This window comes from Mustela nivalis (genome assembly GCF_964662115.1).
Source record: "Mustela nivalis genome assembly, chromosome: X".
Classification (NCBI taxonomy): Eukaryota; Metazoa; Chordata; class Mammalia; order Carnivora; family Mustelidae; genus Mustela; species Mustela nivalis.
Genome location: NC_139040.1, coordinates 71,782,357 through 71,802,699, shown reverse-complemented (window position 1 = coordinate 71,802,699; position 20,343 = coordinate 71,782,357). Strand labels below are relative to the sequence as shown.

The window sequence follows — 20,343 nt, the reverse complement described above, 5'->3', positions numbered from 1 at the left end:
TAGACGAAAGGTTTATTACGTTCTTTTTTTAAAAGATTTTTTTATTGAATTGAAAGAGGGAGATCACAAGTAGGCAGAGAGACAGGCAGAGAGAGAAGGGTAGAGGGAAGCAGGCTCCCCGCCAAGCAGAAAGCCCAATGGGGGACTCAATCCCAGGACCCTGAGACCATGACCCGAGCCAAAGATAGAGGCTTTAACCCACTGAGCCACCCAGGCACCCCAGTTTATTACATTCTTAAACATACTGAAACAACAGGGGTTTTTGCAACCCTCTCCCCGCCCCCACGCCCGGCGAAGCCAAACTCCTTGCTTGGAAATAGAATTTTAATTCTGTGGAAATAGAATCCATCCTTTTACTCAACGGGCATTTATTGAGCACAGACCATGTGCCATGCCAAGTTGAGTTTTAAAAACTTGATGATGAACAAAACTCACATGGTCCATGTTCTCAGGAAACACACCTACAGTCTGCTGAGGAAAGTAAATTTTAAACAAATAAATGCATAATTGGGTATTATCAAAATATATTAAAAGGTGGGTAAATGAGGAACCTGAGCTAGCCTAAGAGGTCCAAGAAGTCTTCCTGGAAATTCTGTATGCATAGGCATTAACTAATTAACAGGAAAAAGGAAGAACAAGGATTTCAGGTATAGGAACAGCATATGCAAAGGTAGGGGGTACTTTCAGGCATTTGAGGAATTCTGAATACAAGCTAGTGTGAGTGGAGTTCACAAAGTAAAGGAAAAAAGGTAGAGGGATATTAATCACATAGATTTGAGCTTTAAAGATTTGGTTGTTATACTAAGAGCAATGAAAAGCCAGATACAGAGTTTAAGTAGAAGAATAATATGACTAGATTCAGGGTTTTTTTTTTTTAAGATTTTATTTATTTATTTGACAGACAGAGATCATAAGTAGGCAGAGAGGCAGGCAGAGAAAGAGAGAAGAGGAAGCAGGCTCCCTGTGGAGCAGACAGACGGATGTGGGGCTGGATCCCAGGACCCTGGGGTCATGACCTGAGCGGAAGGTAGAGGCTTTAACCCACTGAGATACCCAGGCACCCCTAGATTCAGCTTTTAAAAAGGACTCTCTACACAAACATATGTTAACAAATATTATTAATGAAGGTCTGAAGGCAATTAAGAGGAAAAAGATAGTTTCTTTTTTCAAAAAAAGATAGTTTCTTTTTTCAAAAAAGAAACTGATAAAATAGGACTGATAAAATAGGACATCCATATACAAAAGAAGTGGATATCCATACGCCAAACTTAACACAAAATGGATCATACATCTAAGTAAGTGTAAAACTGAAAATTATAAGGCTTCTAGAAATCAAAGCACAGGTTTTTAAAAACACAGTTTGAGATCTTGGTTTTAAAAACATTTCTTAGATCTGACACAAAAAGCACAACCCATAAATGAACAAATTGATATAATGGACCTCATCATAATTAAATATTTTTTGCTCTTAAAAATGTCCTGGTAAGACAATGAAGACAAACTACAAACTGAAAGAAAATACTAGTGAGTCATATTTCTGATAATGAATTTGTATCTACAATATATAAATCAAACTACAAACTCCATAATGGAATACAAGCAGCACAATTTGGAAAATCAGCAAAAAATTTGAGTAGAGTCCTCACCAAAGAAAATATACAAATGGCAAAAAAAAAAAAACATGAAAAATACTTCACAACATTATTCACTGGAGAAATGAAAATTAAATGAGAAACACCTACACATTAAATTAAAAGGACTGAACATACCAAGTGTTGGTAAGTGTATACATATATATATATGTATATATACATATATATATAGTTTTATATATATATAAAAACTACATATATACATCATATATATGTAGCTTTTTTCTACTTTATTGCTAAGTAAATATATATATATGTATATATATATATATATACATATATATATATAATGTTAAGTAAAATATGTTAGGCAAAAAAAAGACGATTCCATTAATATGAATTTTGAAAAATGAAAACTAATTTATAGCAAGAGAAAAGCAGATCATTGATTGCCAGAAGAGGAGTGTGGGGAAGGGAAGAGATATTTTAAAAGGGCACAGAAGAAACTTTTGGGATGATAGGGATTTTCACCATCTTGATTAGGTGATGGTTTCATCACCTATGTATGCATATGCCCAAAGTTATCAATTTGTACAACTTTAAATATGTGTATATTGTATGTCAATAATATCTTAATTATGGGGTGCCTGGGTGGCTCAGTGGGTTAAGCCTCTGCCTTCGGCTCAGGTCATGATCTCAGGGTCCTGGGATCGAGTCCCGCATGGAGCTTTCTGCTCAGCAGGGAGCCTGCTTCCTCCCCTCTCTCTGCCTGCCTCTCTGCCTACTTGTGATCTCTCTCTCTCTCTCTTTTTCTGTCAAATAAATAAAAAAAAAATAATATCTTAATTATGTTGTTTTTAAAAAAATCCCTCTGGAATAGAAACTGCAGATATAGATATAGATATAGTTATAGATATAGATATAGATAGATATAGATATAGATATATCTCACACACAATTACTCCTTTGTCAATAATCAATTGACACTATATATAGTCAATTGATTATCAATTGATTATCAATTGCTTCATTGAAGCAAATACAGTTATATATATTTATATATAGTCAATCTATATATATATATATATATATATACAGTCTATATAACTGTATATATCAATTGATTATTGACAAAGGAGTAATGGCAACACAATGAAGCAAACACAGTTTGTCAACAAATAGTGCTGGAACACAATAAATCTAGACAGACCTTACACTCTTCACAAAAATTTAACTCAAAATGAATCACAGATCTAAATGTAAAATGCAAAACTACCCTAAAAGATAATATAGGAGAAACCCTAGATGACCTTGGGTGTGGTGATGACTTTTTACCTACAACATCAACAACTTTTCATGACAAAGTTTATGAAAAAGGGGATCAATAAACTGGGCTTCATTAAAATGAAAAACTTCTGGTGTGTGAAAGACAATGTTAACGTAATGAGAAAACAAGTACAGACTGGGATAAAATATTTGCAAAAGACACAGCAATAAAGGACTGTAATCCAAAATATACAAAGAACTCTTAAAATTCAACAATAGGAAAATAAACAACCAGATTAAAAAATGGGCTAAAGACTTTAATAGACACCTCACCAAAGAAAAATATTCAATGGCAAATATGTATAAGAAAACATACACTCCACAGCATATGTCATCAGGGAAATTCAAATTAAAACAACAATGAGATACCACTACCAGAACTACCAAAATTTCCAGCACTGACAACACAAAATGCTGGGGAGGATGTGGAACAACAGGAACTCTCATTCATTGCTGGTGGGAATGCAAAATGGTACAGCTACTTTGGAATATATTTTGGTGGTTTATTACAAAACTAAACTTACTTTACTATATGATCCAGGAATCATGCCCCTTGGTATTTACCCAAGGGAGTTGAAAATTTATGTTCACACAAAAGCTTACACAAAATACTCATAGCAACTTTATTCATAATTGCCAAAACTTGGAAACAACTGAGATACACTTCAGTAGATGACTGGATGAATAAACTGTGGTATGTCCAGACAATGGAATATTATTTGATACTAAAAAGAAATGAGCCATGAAGTTAAGAAAAGACATAGAGGAAACTTAAATGCATATTATTAAGTGAAAGAAGCCAATCTGAAAGGCCACATATTGTAAGATTCTAGCTCTTTGACATTCTGGAAAGAGTAAAACTATGGAGACAGCGTAAATATCAGTGGTGGTCAGTGAGTGGTGGGAAGAATAAATATTTGGAGATAGGATTTTTAGGGCAGTGAAAATTGTCTTCATGATACTATAATGATGGATACATGTCATTGTACAATCATTCAACCCCACAGAATGTACAACACCAGGTTAACCCTAATGTAAACTATGGACTTAGGTGATTATAATATATCAATGTAAGTTTATCCTGTTGTTAGAAATACACTGCTTTGGTGAGAAATGTTGATCATGGGGGAAGCTATGCATATATATGTTGGTGCAGGAGGCATATGGGAAATCACTGTGCCTTTCTTTTAGTTTTGTTGTGAACCTTAACCTGCTCTAAAAAATTAAGTCTTAATTTAAAAAATCCCTTTGGCTGTTCAATGCAGAACTGTCTCTAGGTAAAGTAAGAGTGAGAAAGACAGAGACCATTTACAGTGATCCAAGTGAAAAAGGGAAGTGGCTTGAACTAGGTTGGCAGTAACAGAAATGAAGAAAACTGGGCAGATTTGTGAAATATTTAGGAAATAAAACCAACAAAAGTTGGGAGAACGTCCACCATTTTCCAAAGGTCAGTTCATCCTGGCTTTCCAAAGCAAGGACCTAGGAAAAATTACATTAATACAACTCCCTTGAAATTGCAGAGGAAGCCAGTGACAAAAACTTTACCCTCACTTCAGATGTCCTGGGAGAACACCACTGATGCTAATTTTGTTGCTAAGAAACTACAAAGAAAAAGGAGAAGGAGAAGAAGAAAAAGAAAAAGGAAAAAAGATGGCACAGGCACATAATTTATATAATATTCAACAGTGTCCCTTGATCTTTTTTAAAGCCCTGTAAAGAAAATAAGATGAGAAGGGAGATCAGAGTTTAAAATTCAGAGTAAAGTGGATGCCCTATTATGTTCACAGTAATTAGCCTTTCCTGACAATGATATAAATGTTGATAGCACCCCTTTTAAAAATAAAACACAATATGATTCTTTAGATTTGTAGAGTGCTTTCCTGTTTACTAAGTTGTTCCATCACCTTTTCTAACTACTACTTGAGTCTTCTAAGGTAGGAATTATTGGCCATACTTTTTTGATGAAAAACTCTGAAGACCATTTTGGCATTGTAGAAAAAGCATGAACTTTGGAATCCTTCAGATCTGGGTTTAAATGTCTGTCAGCCTGCCATTTATTTAATGGGGAACTTCAGAGAATTATTTCAAAACTCAATTTTTAAGGCTTCTTTACCTTTATCCAAGGAGTCCTTTCACTACCATTAGCATCCCTTCCATGTACCCACCCTCTATTGAGTGTAAATAAGAAGAAAACTCAAGTCAGTCACAGCACTCTAAATTGTTGCTGTCAGAAAGATCATCTACTCCAGCCTCTACCTTCTCCTCTCCCCATTTCACAGGGCAAGAAATTGAAGCTGAGGAATTGGAAGAGATTCATTATCAGTCTGTAGACAGTTCTCCTGTCTCTGAGACCTATGTTATTTTCATTTTACTTTCTCACCAGCCCAGCTGACTCAATTCTCTTTGAGCAACCCTAGTTAAAAGCTTTGGTGGAATTAGAGGTTGTGATGACTATTCAAATAAAGTTTTCAAAGTATCTGTGCATTTCACTTACATACTCCTGGTTCCTATTATAATGGGGAATTGAAAATTAGCCTTGTTACAATTTGACATGTCTAAGAAGCCCTTTTGCATGTCTTTACCAAAAGGGGTGATTTGTGAGATTCCTCACTAAAAATGGCAGACAAGGGTATATTTGGGATATATGCAGGCAAGGCTGAAGCCATTAAAATACCAAGGGATAATTTTCACCACTTCAAGTAAAAAAGCCTTTGAATTCTGGAAGATTCATTTATAGCTCTTGTCCAAATGCCCTTGACATTGATTAATCTAGCTAAAATAGCAATGAGACGGAAGACTAGTTTGTGTTCTACTAATGTGGAACATAGAAAAAATAATGCCATTGTTTCAATGTCTTCATCTGGAAAATAGAGCTGATCATACCCATTCTTCTCTGCCTTTAGGATTAAGTTACCTCCTTTGGTCAGAGTAAGTAAATGCCCATGCTCCGCTGTAAACAATGAAAGTATCTGTAGAAGACTGTAAATAGTAGAAGAGATCCACACAAAAATCTACACCAGCATTCTGGGAGAGACAGACCCTGCCCAGAACTAGAGGTGTAAGAAATTTAAAGGCTATGAAGGCCAAGGGCCCCTGCTGACACAAAGGGAAACCTCCTTTCCCATAGGTCTACCCTGCCACTTCTACTCTTCCATCCCCAATCTGCCTGTCCATCTTTACAGAAAGACTATGGTTTCTCCTCCATAAAGGGGCAATTGCAATATCCCACTTCAACCCCCAGTCCTCGCGGTCCACCAAGAGGAAGGAAAGCAGTCCCATGTAGTTTCCATTACTTGAATAGCAAAGTTTCCAAGCTTAAGATATGCAAGGCAACTTGGAAAAGTAAGTGCCTGTATATAAGCAAAGGGCTGCAAAACCCTGGACAAAATCAAGGTCCCTGTGCACATGACCAGCGTTTTGGGAGTTTGTCTGCTTATCTGCGTGATTTTGCCTTTGCACATCTGGATAGATGAGAAATGTATGTTTAGACGCAATGTGACAGGAAAATGAGAAGAAAAGAGGGTAGAAATGACCTCTGGTTATTAGGCAGAGGGTTCTTAGAGCAACTGGCATCTGCCACAAGGCCCAATCTACCCCTACAGAGAAATTGGGGAGGTTTCAGCAAGTATCAGCTGCCTTGGCCATAGCTTCTTCCTCAGTTTGTAGGAGACACTCCCGTCTGTGCTTCTGTCTGCCTTGAACATATAGTCCCTCTCCTGAGACACTGGTACTCCTATCGCCCCTACCTACTTCCTTTCCTCTCACGCACAGAGTCTGCTTTGAGATTGGACTTCAGAACCAAATCTGTAAGTGTTGGCACTCAAGAGCTCCTCTTAGCACTGTCTTCAAAATAAAGCTCCTGGTTAAAGCTTCACCTCTGGCACCTAAAACCTGGTCCCTGCAAGTAAGAGGTATTCAGGGAGCTGGGGCCCTCCTGGGCTACAGAAATCCACTCCCGCCTTCACCCACGCTGCGCCAGCACTCTTTTCTCCAAAGCCACTAGGCGTTAGCGCGCAGTGAGGGGAGGAGAGAAAAGGAAAAGGGAGGGGAGGGAGAAAGGAGGTGGGAAGGCAAGGAGGCCGGCCCGGCGGGGGCGGGACCGACTAGCAAACTGTTGCATTTGCTCTCCACCTCCCAGCGCCCCTTCCGAGATCCCAGTGAGCCAGCGTGCTGGGAGAGCTGGAGGGTCCGGAACAAACGCAGAGGCAGAGGAGGCAACAGAGGAAAGCGACCTAGATAGCCACTCCAGTGCAGGACAGGCGCCTAAGGGACGTACGGCGTCAACCCCAGCTGGGCTTCAGCGACAGCGAACGCTTCTTCCAGTGCGGCGGCTCGAAGCCGCCGCCCCAGAGCTGCCCTTTCCTCTTCGGTGAAGTTTTTAAAAACAGCTAGAGACTCGGAGGAAGCGAGGAAAGTGCCGGGTAGGACTGAGGGCTGCCTTTGTCCTCCTCCCCTTCACCCCGCCCCCCCCACCCTCCTCTTCTGTTGCTGCCTCTGCCAGCTCCTCTCTGCCCGTCCCCCTACCCACTCCCCGCCCCCAGTCGGCCCAACGCTGCCAGCCCGAGTTTGCAGAGAGGTAACTCCCTTTGGCTGAGAACAGGCGAGCTAGCTGCACGTTGCAAAGAGGGCTTTGGGGAGCCGGGCAACCAGTGAGCCGCTTCAGCACTGCAGCTGGGACCCGGCTAGTTAGGCGGTACGCGGGGCGGGCCCCCAGGTTCCCCTCATTTCTTTTCCACCTCCTACTGCACGCAGCAGCCGGCCCCGTTTGCAGGACCATAGACCAAACAATGAAAGGCCAGAGGGCAGTGGGGGCTTCAGTAGACGATTAAAAACGAAAACAAAAACAACCAAACCTAACCAAACAAACCCTCAAACCCAAAATAAAGCATAAAGAGAATAACCCGGTTCCTACTTGCACCTGCTTCAGTGGACACTGAATTTGGAAGGCAGAGGGTTTTTCTTGTTTTTGTTTTGTTTCCTTTGAGACTTGGGCATCTCTTGACTCTACCCTCCCAAGATTTCAGGAGCAGGCTGTGAGCTTAGCAGGGCAGATCGTGTCCAGTGCTTGTTTTCCTGTACAGGAGACCTCAAGGCTGTCAGAGTGCTCTTGCGTGGTTATTCCTGCAAGTTTCTTTCCCAGGAGCTTCCCGCAGGTGGGCAATTAGCTGCAGGGACTACCGCATAGCAGCCTGTTGAACTCCTAGCTAGAGAAGGGGAACCGGGATAAAGGAATTAGGTGGAAGAGTCAGCCAAGCTCAAGGATGGAGGTTCAGTTAGGGCTAGGGAGGGTCTATCCCCGGCCGCCATCCAAGACCTATCGAGGAGCTTTCCAGAACCTGTTCCAGAGCGTGCGCGAAGTGATCCAGAACCCGGGCCCACGGCACCCTGAGGCCGCGAGTGCAGCACCTCCCGGCGCCCGTTTGCAGCAGCAGCAGCAGCAGCAGCAGCAGCAGCAGCAGCAGGAGACCAGTTCTCGGCAGCAGCAGCAGCAGCAACAGCAGCAGGGTGACGATGGCTCTCCCCAAGCCCAGAGAAGAGGCCCCACAGGTTATCTGGCCCTGGACGAGGAACAGCAGCCTTCCCAACAACAGTCAGCCCACAAGGGCCATCCGGAGAGCGGCTGCGTTCCAGAGCCTGGAGCTGCTTCAGCCACCGGCAAGGGGCTGCAACAGCAGCAGCCAGCACCACCGGACGAGGATGACTCAGCTGCCCCATCCACGTTGTCCCTGCTGGGCCCCACTTTCCCGGGCTTAAGTAGCTGTTCCACCGATCTTAAAGACATCCTGAGCGAGGCCGGCACAATGCAACTCCTTCAGCAGCAGCAGGAGGTAGTATCCGAAGGTAGCAGCAGCGGGAGAGCGAGGGAGGCCGCTGGTGCTCCCACCTCGTCCAAGGACAGTTACCTAGGGGGCAGTTCGACCATCTCGGACAGCGCCAAGGAGTTGTGTAAGGCAGTGTCGGTGTCCATGGGCTTGGGTGTGGAGACATTGGAGCATCTGAGTCCTGGGGAACAGCTTCGGGGGGATTGCATGTATGCCCCAATCCTGGGAGGTCCACCCGCGGTACGTCCCTGCGCCCCGCTGGCGGAATGCAAAGGTTCTCTGCTGGATGACGGCAGAAGCAAGGGCACGGAAGAAAGTGCTGAGTATTCTCCTTTCAAGGCAGGTTATGCCAAAGGGTTGGATGGCGACAGCCTGGGTTGTTCAGGCTCGAGTGAAGCCGGGGGCTCCGGAACACTTGAGCTGCCATCCACCCTTTCTCTCTACAAGTCGGGAGCACTAGATGAAGCGGCGGCTTATCAGAATCGCGACTACTACAACTTTCCGCTTGCCCTAGCCGGGCCGCTGCCCCCTCCGCCACCTCCCCATCCTCACGCCCGCATCAAGCTGGAAAGCCCGCTGGACTACGGCAGCGCCTGGGCGGCTGCCGCGGCACAATGCCGTTACGGAGATCTGTCGAGCCTGCATGGTGGGGGTGCAGCGGGACCCAGCTCAGGATCACCCTCCACCACCGCCTCCTCTTCCTGGCACACTCTCTTCACAACCGAAGAAGGCCAGCTGTATGGGCCCTGCGGCGGGAGCGGAGGCGGCAGCGCTGGCGAGGCAGGGTCTGTAGCCCCCTATGGCTACACTCGGCCACCTCAGGGTTTGGCAGGCCAGGAAGGTGACTTCCCGCCACCTGATGTGTGGTATCCGGGCGGTGTGGTGAGCAGAGTTCCCTATCCAAGTCCCAGCTGTGTCAAAAGCGAGATGAGCCCCTGGATGGAGAGCTACTCTGGACCCTATGGGGACATGCGGTAAGTTTCTCCTCCTAGACATGTCTTGAATGTAGTTAGTCGGCTTCTGGGGTATCTCTCCTCTCCTACCTATGGGAACACTCTACCCTGTGAAAGTTCAACAGTGTTCCATAAAAAATAAGGCCATCCTAAATCTGGAGACTTCTCGGTATTCCTAGCCTGTCAAAGATAAGACCATAGTGCTCAGAACCCCCACTGTGTGCCCCAGTCCCCACCACCGAGGCCCCTGGGTGCTGGTGTGTGCCCTTCCAGATACCATAAGGACACCTCCCTTACCTCTAGCCCTTTAAAATCCTCAGTACCTCATGGTGCTCCATGTCCCAAAGGCTCCCAACTTAAATCCAATAGTAAGAGCCACCTTCAGAAATAAAGCTCTTAAGCCCTCCTGTAATTTTTCTTCTCCCTCTTCCCAAATCTGAGGACCCGGACAGGAAATATGGGCAGTTTCATCTCTTAGAGTGTGTTAGGGTTTGCCTCCAGCCTGTGGCCATCTTAGCAGGTTAAAGGCAAAAAGACCGGCCCAAATTTTTCTCAGTCCGCCTCCTCCAAAGAGATAAAATGGAGGTGCTGGATTAAGGGAAGAAGGTCTGAGTTCTCTGGGTTCTAAGGGCCACTGCGTGAAGACAGGGCAAAGTACATTCCCTGGCAACAATTGAGGACTTGCCCCAGGGTTGGAGTCAGCAGAGAGAATCTAACCCAGCAGGAGAGCAACCAAAGGTAGAGGAAAAGGAGAGGACAATTTTGTAGGTAAACACTGGGCAGTATTTACTCTCACAGGTTGACCATATTGGAAGTAGCTGCTTGAGTTGGTTTTCTCTTGTAAACTGTTTATTTTCTCTATGGAGTACAACAGATCCACAGTCCCCTACTTCAAGTTTGTATCAGGCTCATAAAAGAGGAGAATTTTTTTTTAATAAATAATTTAGCCAGGTTTGAATCTGACTTATAAAGTGTTGGAAAATTTACTTAAGAATTTCCTGCTATTCCAGTGTGCTCAGAAATTGCTTTTAGGAGGGAGGAGTGAGGCTCTCTCATATATTCCTTCATTTTTAAGAATATGCTTGCGTTTTTTAATTAAAATGAAGTTGTCCTACAGTGTTATATTAGATGTGCTTGTATTTTGAAACATGAGCTGCTACCTCTAACAAATTTAGTAAGAACTGTTAGGGACCTAAAGCCATAATTTTGCCCATGAGTTTTAATTAGGATATGAGAAAAGTGGTGATCAGTTTCACCTTGCTTATTAAAAATTCTTCCCACATTTGTTGAGCTTATTGGAGATCATGTTGAAGATCCTCTCCCCAACCCCAACAAAGATATTAGTCTATCTCAGTGAGAGAGGGAATACTAACCAAGGAACTAACTCCTTAGGTGTGCTGGGTACTTATGTGCCCTTGGAGTTATGTCTTGTTATGTTTTGTTTTAGCTGTTTTGTTTTATCTGTGACTTTTCCAAAATGTCTTTGTTGGCCTTCACATCTTTGGCGACTTAAATCTAACAATTTGCCTCCTTTCACTGATGCTTTTGTTCCTGGAAGGTTGATAGAACAGTGTTAGGACAGAAAGAGGAGGATAGGATTTCATAAAATATTATTTTTAGGGTTATTGAAGAAACAGCTTCTTACCAGTCTTTACATCCTAGTATTAGATTTTAAGTGTTTAGTTTACAGGATTTTCAAAGGTCATCAAAATGTTTTCCAGTTAGTATTTTTTGAAATATTTTTGCAATGTGGTTATACTGTGGAATAAAAGGTTTTCTTCATTTTATAAGAACAGATTTACTTGGTATGGTCAATTTTTTTCCCCCTAGGGTTGTTGCTAGTCAGTTCTATGATGAACTTTTTTGAGGGATGGGGATGTCTCAGGTGCTTTTTGACATAACCATGATGCTAAACTGGAACCTTCTCTCTTCTGCACACCTTCCCCAACAATTAACTCATTAATAGGGGGGGAATGAACAATTTCGCATCTTCGTTAAGGGATGTGTTTCTTTGAAAATATAACCTGAGATTTACAGGAAGTAGCTATAGAAAGCAAAAAGTTCTTCCTATCAGGTGTGGAGTAAGCTTGGTTATTTTATCCCATGTCTTAGTGGGAGATTTTCTCTGTTAGAAAGACCTGCTTAAATTAATGACCTTAAATAGTGAGAATTTAGCAGTACCCAAAGAAAGTAAAAGATAATGAATCTTTCCCGGTTTGTGGTTGCAGCACTGGCTTTGAGAGTCTGGTGAAAGGGAAAACTGGCATTCCTGTCTTGTGGGTTGAAGGAGAATTTTCATTTCTAGGATAAAGAAAATTGTTGAGTCAGTTTGTTAAAAATTTTCAGTTTTATCAGAATGCAACCAACCCCAGTCTAAAAGTTGACATTTTCTTACTTTTTCTTTCTTTCCCTCACTTTGTTGGGGCACAGTTTGGTGAAAGGCAGGGGATTTTTAAAGCCAAAGCGAACTTCCACCCTGTCTATATTGCATGCATTGTGTGCTAAATTCGAGTTAAAAGATCTAAAAATTCTAGAAGCTTCAAATAATGTCGGATTCCTCCCTTTCCCAATTGTGTGTGTTCATCCATATTAGTTAATTGGAGGAGGGGGTTAACTTTAGTTACTTTTAGAATAACTCTATGTTCTTCTACATCTACAATGTTTCTGCTCAAAGGAGAGAGGCGGGAGGAGAGAATCTGAAGGTGGTCCTTTAAAACAAAACAAAAACGAACAACAACTTAATTTACCATGTGGTTTGAACAGAAGGAATAATAAAAATTGATGGGGCTTGTGTACAACCCTGATGTTATTTAATGGAGCTGTCTTCTTTCAGAGATCAAACAAAACTACAACTTTGTTAATTGACCACCTGCCCACTTGACAGAACTAAAACCTTTTATATTTCAGCAAGCAGCACAATAATATGGAAAATATTCTTGGGAGTTGAGCCCCAAGGAAGACAGTGCCAGAATAAAAGCTGGGATTTAGATTAATTATCCGGATGCAAAAAGAACATTTTAATTTTTCTCTTGGTAACTTGTTCTGATCTTTATATGATAGGTAGTATTTTTGTAGTGCTTTGAGATCGGCAAATCCTGCTTTTTTCCCTCTTAGTTATTTAAGAAGAAGACATTTTATTAATCCCCTTTACATCTGCTCTCCCTTCTTCAGTTATCAGGTAAGTTTTATGATTATTTTGCAAGGAGCAGTTTATTTTCTAATGCAGAATTTTGCTTTGGAACGAAGATAGTCTGATGCTTTCTGTCCATAGTCCTTGAGAGTCAGTATGTTGTAAAGAAGGATCCTTTCTTCATCGTCAGCAAATAACTAGTGAGTTATGTTTGGGTACCAGTGATCAGAACCAGAGGAGCAAGTAGCCACACTGGGTAGTATCTCATTTAGAAATATGTGCAAGATGTACTGATGGAAGTCTCCTCTTTGTTGTCCACAGAGTATCTCTTTTAGCTCGGCCAAAGGTTAACATCAGTAAAAGATGTTTTCTAAGAAGCTTGTAGCCTTCCAATTGCGGGGTCACTTTGGGGCACTTTCTTGCCAGTGCTAATTTTACCTCATCAGACTTCCATTCTCTGTGTTGTAAACTTAGATATATCAATATAATATATTGAATTTGGGGGCACATTAAATTTTCTTTTTTAAGTGTCTTTTTTCCCTGTAATAATTTTCTCCCTTGGTGTGCATATACACATTTAAAACAATGAATCCTTAGGATTATGACTCTTATTTGTACTCTGACTGCTCTTGGTAAGATTATGAGTTGAAGTTAGGGACCTAGACAATTTTATTTTATTTTTCCATGGTGGTATCAAGACCATCAGTTTCATTTGGAAGTCTGCTCAAACAGGGAACAGAATGCAGGCTAGGTGTGGTAAGCAAGGGACTTATTTTATAATCAAACCTGAAATCATGATTCTGAAAAATGAAAAGCAAACAAAAATCAAGTTTTGTGAGGTTGGTTAGAGAGGGTAAAGGGAACCTCTCCCCACCCCCTACCTCCACCATTTTCTCTTTGTCTGCAGCTTTCTCAAGTGCTGCCTGTCCCAGATTTTCTTTCATTTCTCTTCTTTCGTGCTTTTAACTAAATGGAAACATAGACACTTCTTTCTACTTTTGGGGTTTTTTTCCTCATTACACCTGTGGCATGCCCCTAAAGTTTTTTTGTTTTTGTTTTTTTTAAATATCCGGAGAGTAACCGATCTATCCCAGCACCTTTCTTGTAAGGCTAGATGACTTGAGGGGAGTGCAGAATTAATAGCTGGGCTTTTTTAGCTTCAGATTAGAGCCTGATTCAAGAGTTCCTGAGGAAGCTAAAATAGATGGCTTGAGGACCTGGTGATTTAATGAAGTATTTTGCCAGCTGCTGTCTCTCTCTTTTAATCTGTCTCTGTTTACTTGCCATTTTGGCAACCTTTTCTCAAAGCCTGAAAATAACCAGACCCTCACTGAGACTGTGCTGGGTCAGACCTCCACCACACTTTCACAAGCAGTACTTAAATCTATGTGTGAGGATGCTTGTTAGAAGTGACTGGCTGGGCCAATAAATATGCTGATGATATGTAAAGTAATCATTTGAAAACAAAGAAAGATATTGAATAAGCTATTCTACCTGAGAATTCCCCTACCATCTTTCCATCAAGTTCTGAAATGTTGAATTCAGAGTTAAGTTATCCTCATCTTTTTTTTTAAGATTTTATTTATTTATTTAACAGAGGTCACAGGTAGGCAGAGAGGCAGGCAGAGAGAGAGAGAGAGAGAGAGAGAGAGAGAGGAGGAAGCAGGCTCCCCGCTGAGCAGAGAGGCCCATGTGGGCTCCCTCCCAGGGCCCTGGGATTATGACCTGAGCAGAAGGCAGAGGCTTTAACCCACTGAGCCACCCAGGAGCTCCAAATTATCCTCATTTTAAACACAAAGCTTATTTTTTTTTTCCCATTCCTTGTAATGTTCTCTACAGTTACCAGTATTGGTTGGCATTTGTCATATTTGAAGAGAATTATGAAATCTCACATTTATAGCACCCTCTTCAAAGAAAAGACCCAGTGTCTTATAGTTTACTGGCTAACACTTAAATAAGTTTGAGTAGGCCAGGAGGATGCTTAGTGAACAACCCTTTGCTCCTTGAGGGTATAGAAATAGTTGAGTTTTCTGTAATATTTGTTTACCATATGGAGAAACTTCTCTAGAGTAGCACTTACCAGCTTTTTTTCTATAAGCTGCCTGCCTGAAAGATGTTTTAGATTGTTGCTCAGTAAGGGCTACTTTCAGTGGGTGTTGCATGGAAATGATAGGACTATGAATTATGCACAATCCCTTGCACCCTCATGGGTGCCACCAGCCTTTCTCACTTAAACCATTTCCTGCTACCAACCTACAGGCCACATTAGGGTTGAGAGTAGCTCATCCAGATAAGCCTAAAACTCTAGAAGTGCTGGTTACTTGAGAATGCCGTGGATTTAGATCAGGTAATACCTGAATTTTATTTTATTTTTTAATAAAGGCTTTACTGAGGGGCGCCTGGGTGGCTCAGTAGGTTAAAGCCTCTGCCTTCTGCTCAGGTTATGATCCCAGGGTCCTGGGATCAAGCCCCACATTGGGCTATCTGCTTAGCAGGGAGCCTGATCCCTCCTCTCATTCTCTCTCTCTCTGCCCGGCTCTTGCCTACTTGTGATCTCTGTCTGTCAAAAAATAAATAAATAAATAGGGGCGCCTGGGTGGCTCAGTGGGTTAAAGCCTCTGCTTTAGGCTCGGGTCATGATCCCAGGGTCCTGGGATTGAGCCCCACATCGGGCTCTCTGCTCGGCAGGGAGCCTGCTTCCTCCTCTTTCTCCGTCTGCCTCTCTGCCTACTTGTGATCTCTCTGTGAAATAAATAAATAAAATCTTTAAAAAAATTAAAAAAATAAATAAATAAATAAATAATTAATATCTTTAAAAAGAACCACTTTAATTAAAAAAGCTTTATTGAAACATAATTCATTTTCATCCTTTAAAAATGTGCTGCTCAGGATGCCTGGCTTAAGCCTCTGCCTTCAGCTGAAGTCATGATCCTAGGGTCTTGGAATCCAGCCCCAATTCAGGCTCCCTGCTCAGCGAGAAGCCATCTTCTCCCTCTGCCCCTGCCCCCCACTCATGCTCACTGTCTCTCTTTCTCAAATTAATAAATACAGTATTTCAAAAAAAGTGTGCAGTTCAAAGGTTTTTGGTATATTAGTTGTATTCAGAGTTGGGAAACCAGCACCACTATTTTAAAATCTTTTAATCAAAAAGGTACAAACATCTAATCTTAAAATAAATAGCCATAGGGGTATAATACACAGCATGCTGACTATAAGTTAATAATACTGTAGTGCATACTTGAAAGTCACCAAAAGAGTAAATCCTGAAAGTTCTAATCACAAAAAAAACAAATTTTTGTAACTTTGAATGGTGACAGTTAGTAACTAGACTTACTGAGGTGATCATTTCACAATGTATACAAGTATTGAATCACTATGTTGTACACCTGAAACACAATGTTATTTGTCAGTTATATCTCTCTAAAACTAAAGAAAATAAATGCAGTAAAATAAAATAAAATAAAATAAAATATTTTAGTCATCTAGTGTCACTCCCCGATGCCAAACACTGAACAACTATCAACCACCAATCTACTTTTGGTCTCAGTGGGTTTGCTTATTTTAACATTTCATTTAAATGGAATCATGCCGTATGTGATCTTTTGTGGTCAGCTTCTTTCATACAAAATAATATTTTCAGTGTTCATCCATGATGAGGCAGGTATCAGTATTCTTTTTTATAGTCTTTATTTTTTTTTATAGCCAAATAATGTTCCATCATACAGATGTATCACATTTTATCTACCTGTGTATCAATTGTTGAACATTATAGTTCTTTCCACCTTTGACTTCTATGACCAATACTTCTATGGACATTTATGAAAATTCATACAAATGTTTTGTGGGTATACGAATATGATATTTTTAATTCTTTTGGGTACATACCTAAGAATGGAGTTTCAGGATTATATGGTAACTCTGTGTTTGACCTTTTGAGGAACTCACAAACTGTTTTCATAATTGACTGCACCATTTTACAATCTCACCAGCAATATATGAGGGTTCCAGTGTTTCTACATCCTTCCAATACGTGTTGTCTTTTTAATTATATTTGTCCTTAGTGTGTGTGAAGTGCCATCTCAAAATGGTTTGTCATTTGCATTTCTTTAATAGCCAGTAACATTGCCCATATTTTCATGTCCTTATTGGCTGTTTGTATATTTTCTTTGAAAAAATCTCTATTCAGAACCTTTACTCATTTTTAATTGGACTTTTTGTCTTTTTATTATTGACTTTTAAGAGTTTTTTTAAAGATTTTATTTATTTATTTGACAGACAGAGATCACAAGTAGGCAGAGACACAGGCAGAGAGGAGGCAGAGAGGAGGGAGCAGGCCCCCTGCCAAGCAGAGAGCCCGATGTGGGGCTCGATCCCAGGACCCTGAGATCATGACCTGAGCCGAAGGCAGAGGATTAACCCACTGAGCCACCCAGGCGCCCCAAGTTCTAAGAGTTTTTTTGATGTGTTCTGGATACAGGTCCTGTAACAAATTACGATTTGTGAATATATATTGTATTCTGTGAGTTGTCTTTTCATTCATTGAAGCACAAAAATTCTGAATTTTGATAAAGTCCAATCTATTGTTTTCTTAGGTGGCTTGTGATTTTGGTGTCATATATAAGAAAGGTCTACCTAATCGAAGGTCACAAAGATTCATACCTAGGCTTCCTTCCTAACTATTAAGTTTTGGGTTTTGACTGATTTTCAGTTTTTATATAACTCATAAGATGCGAATAGAGTTCAGTTTCATTCTTTTGCATGTAGATATCAACAAATGATGTAGTTATCACAACACCACTTGTGGATTCTTTCCTCATTTAACTGTCATGGCACCCTTTGAATCAAATCAGTTGACTATAAACGTGAAGTTTTTTTTTTCTTTCTTTCTAGACTCTGAATTATATATCACTACTTTTTTAGCAATATTATACTGTCTTAATTACTCTAGGTACTTAGTAAGTTTTGAAATGAGGAAGTGTGAGTCCTCCAACTTTGTTGTTTTTAAGATTGTTCTTTCGGCTTTTCTGGGTCCCTTGAATTTCTGTATTAATTTTAGGATCAGTTTGTCAATTTCTACAAAGAAGCCAGTTGAGAATCTGATAGAGTTTATATTGAATCTGTAGATCAATCTGGGGAGTGCTGCCATCTCAACAATGTTAAATCTTCTGATCTGTAACCATGAGATCCTTTCATTTATTTAGCTCTTTTCCAGCAATGTTCTGTAGTTTTAAGAGTATAAATTTTGTACTTTTGTTAGATTTATTCCTAAATACTTAAATTTTAATGCTATCATGAATGAAATAGTTTTCTTTATATACCTTTGAAATTGTTCCCTGCCAGTATATAGCGATGGAATTGATTTTTGTATATTGACCTTGTATCTTACAACCTTGCTGAAAGTACCTGAGTTCTGAACACCTCTGGGACTTAAGAGACAGGTTTCTGTTGCTGTACTAAAGTTAAAGCATACTTTGTCCCAGCCTATATGAAGGCCACATAGGGACACTGTTCTCAAATTTCTTCAGTTGTAAATTGAAATTGGTGATGCCAGCCCTTTTCTGGATGAATAGAAGAACGTCTCTAAAATTATTCCGTCTTGACAGAACAGTAGGAAAGAAACCTAATAAGGTTTATTCAGTTAATAGTCCCCTTTTAGTATTTGGATTTGGAAACTACTAGCAAGGATATGAGGAATTAATAATTTCTACATACAAAACTAACATGAAGAAGTAACAAACGCAAACTAGGCCAAAGAAATAACTAGCTATATTTAGTTTATGTTTAGGTTTGTGTAAACAGCTGGAGTCATAATTTTATGTTTTTAAGTGCTGTCCTTTGGATAAAGTAAATGCCACCACTCCTTCTGGTGTGTATTTCTAGATGAGGAAATGGTTCATTTACTTTCATATAAACTGGACTTCTTTTTGGCGATGGACTCTATAACCATGAAGCAGAGATACAATTTACCTAAAGGGACTGAACTTTGGCCTCACTAACACTCTAGACAAAGGGTTATATCTAATTAGCTACAGCTTTTGTGTCCTGATAATGGTGCATAAACTGCAGGCCACTGAATAAAAGGTCCTATCATGACTCAGCTGTCTTTATAGATGACCTTATTAAAGTGATTTTTAAAAAGTACACATCCATCAACCACTTTTCATTAAACACCTGCTATATGCCTAGCTGTGTTCTATAAGGATGTCAGGGTAAAGAGGACACAATTCAGAAGTATCTTGAGATTACTGCCCTCAAGGAGTTTATAACCAGTAAAACAACTACAACAAAGAATGACTACACTGTGATGCTGGTATGATGAGATGCTGGTTTGTATGGCACAGACTTTTCAAATGTGGGCATTTGAAAAGAAATGTATCAAGTTAGGCTGAGCTGGTCAGCAGTATTAGCAGTGGCTGCCTTTTATCCTCTATGGATTAAGTGGGGACATGACTGAACTCTAACAATAGATTATAGGTCTTGATGGATGTTTCAAACACTGGGAAGTGATAAGTCTCTAAAGACAATGACGAATGAACTCAAGTAAGGGGTTGAAATATATTTCTGTTTTTTTCAGAAGTACCACCCCAGTTAAGTTAGTTACTAGTTTCTTCCTTAGTTCCTTTGGTTATATTATTGCACATACTGGGAACATGTTTTGGTATCTTTGACTATACAAGTCTTAGGAATAGGAATTAATTAAAATTGAGGGTGTCTATTCTTGGTGTGAGAGCTAATGAAGATATTAAATTAATTAAAATTGAGTGCGTCTATTCTTGGTGTGAAGATATCTAGTGGGGTGGTTAAATTAAGAATTATTATTCTGCTCTCAGAGTTTCCTTTCATCGTAGTGGCTTTCTTTGAGGTTCTGTATAAATGGCATTTTAGGGTGTTAATTAAGGGAGGGAAGTGAGAAGTACAAATCAAACAATTCTGGGAGTAAGGGGCATATGAAAGATTTTTTTTTTAAATAAGGGCTTTGTTGAATTAGATGATGTAGCTTTTTGAAATGGTCCACCCTTTCTTTTTCTTTCTTTCTTTTTTTTTTGTGGGAGAAGGAGCCAGTGCAATGGCTTGTCTTTATTGGAAAGAGGAAACTTCACAGCACATTCTGAGTAAGTTAGTGCAAAGGCTCAGCTGGTGGGCCAGCTGGTGGGGCACCAGCTTGTAATGGGTTCCACAGCTAGGGCACCACTGGGCCTCGCCTTTGTGGAGAACCAGATGACGGTACTATTGTCCTCTTCACAGATGCAGCCCACTATTAGCTTGTTGGTGATAGATGGGAATAAATTAGGGTCTTCCTTGGTACCTGCAGCTGCCTTTGGGGCTAGCATATTGTATGGGTCCAGTCTTTTCCATGCAGCCATCATGACCTCCCTCTCCAGCCCAGTCGCCTGGTCATCATCAGTAGGAATACCATCTCCAGATGCCATGGTGCTCACCCTTTCAATCATAGATTCTGTTTTCTGTGGTTTGAGTAGATTCTTTGCTTGTGGAAGTGTAGTCCCACTATCTGGCCACTG

General features: G+C 40.7%; 1 protein-coding gene across 1 annotated transcript in view; it reads left to right on the top strand.

The window, feature by feature from the left end:
• The first annotated feature begins 7,031 nt into the window (after window positions 1-7,031).
• The window catches only part of AR (androgen receptor), a 207,823-nt gene continuing 194,511 nt past the window's right edge, over window positions 7,032-20,343 (top strand). The window contains exon 1 of the mRNA XM_082716838.1: window positions 7,032-9,714. Within this exon, the coding sequence (XP_082572964.1) occupies window positions 8,180-9,714 (1,535 nt within the window). The 5' untranslated portion in view covers window positions 7,032-8,179. The remainder of the gene's footprint in view (window positions 9,715-20,343) is intronic.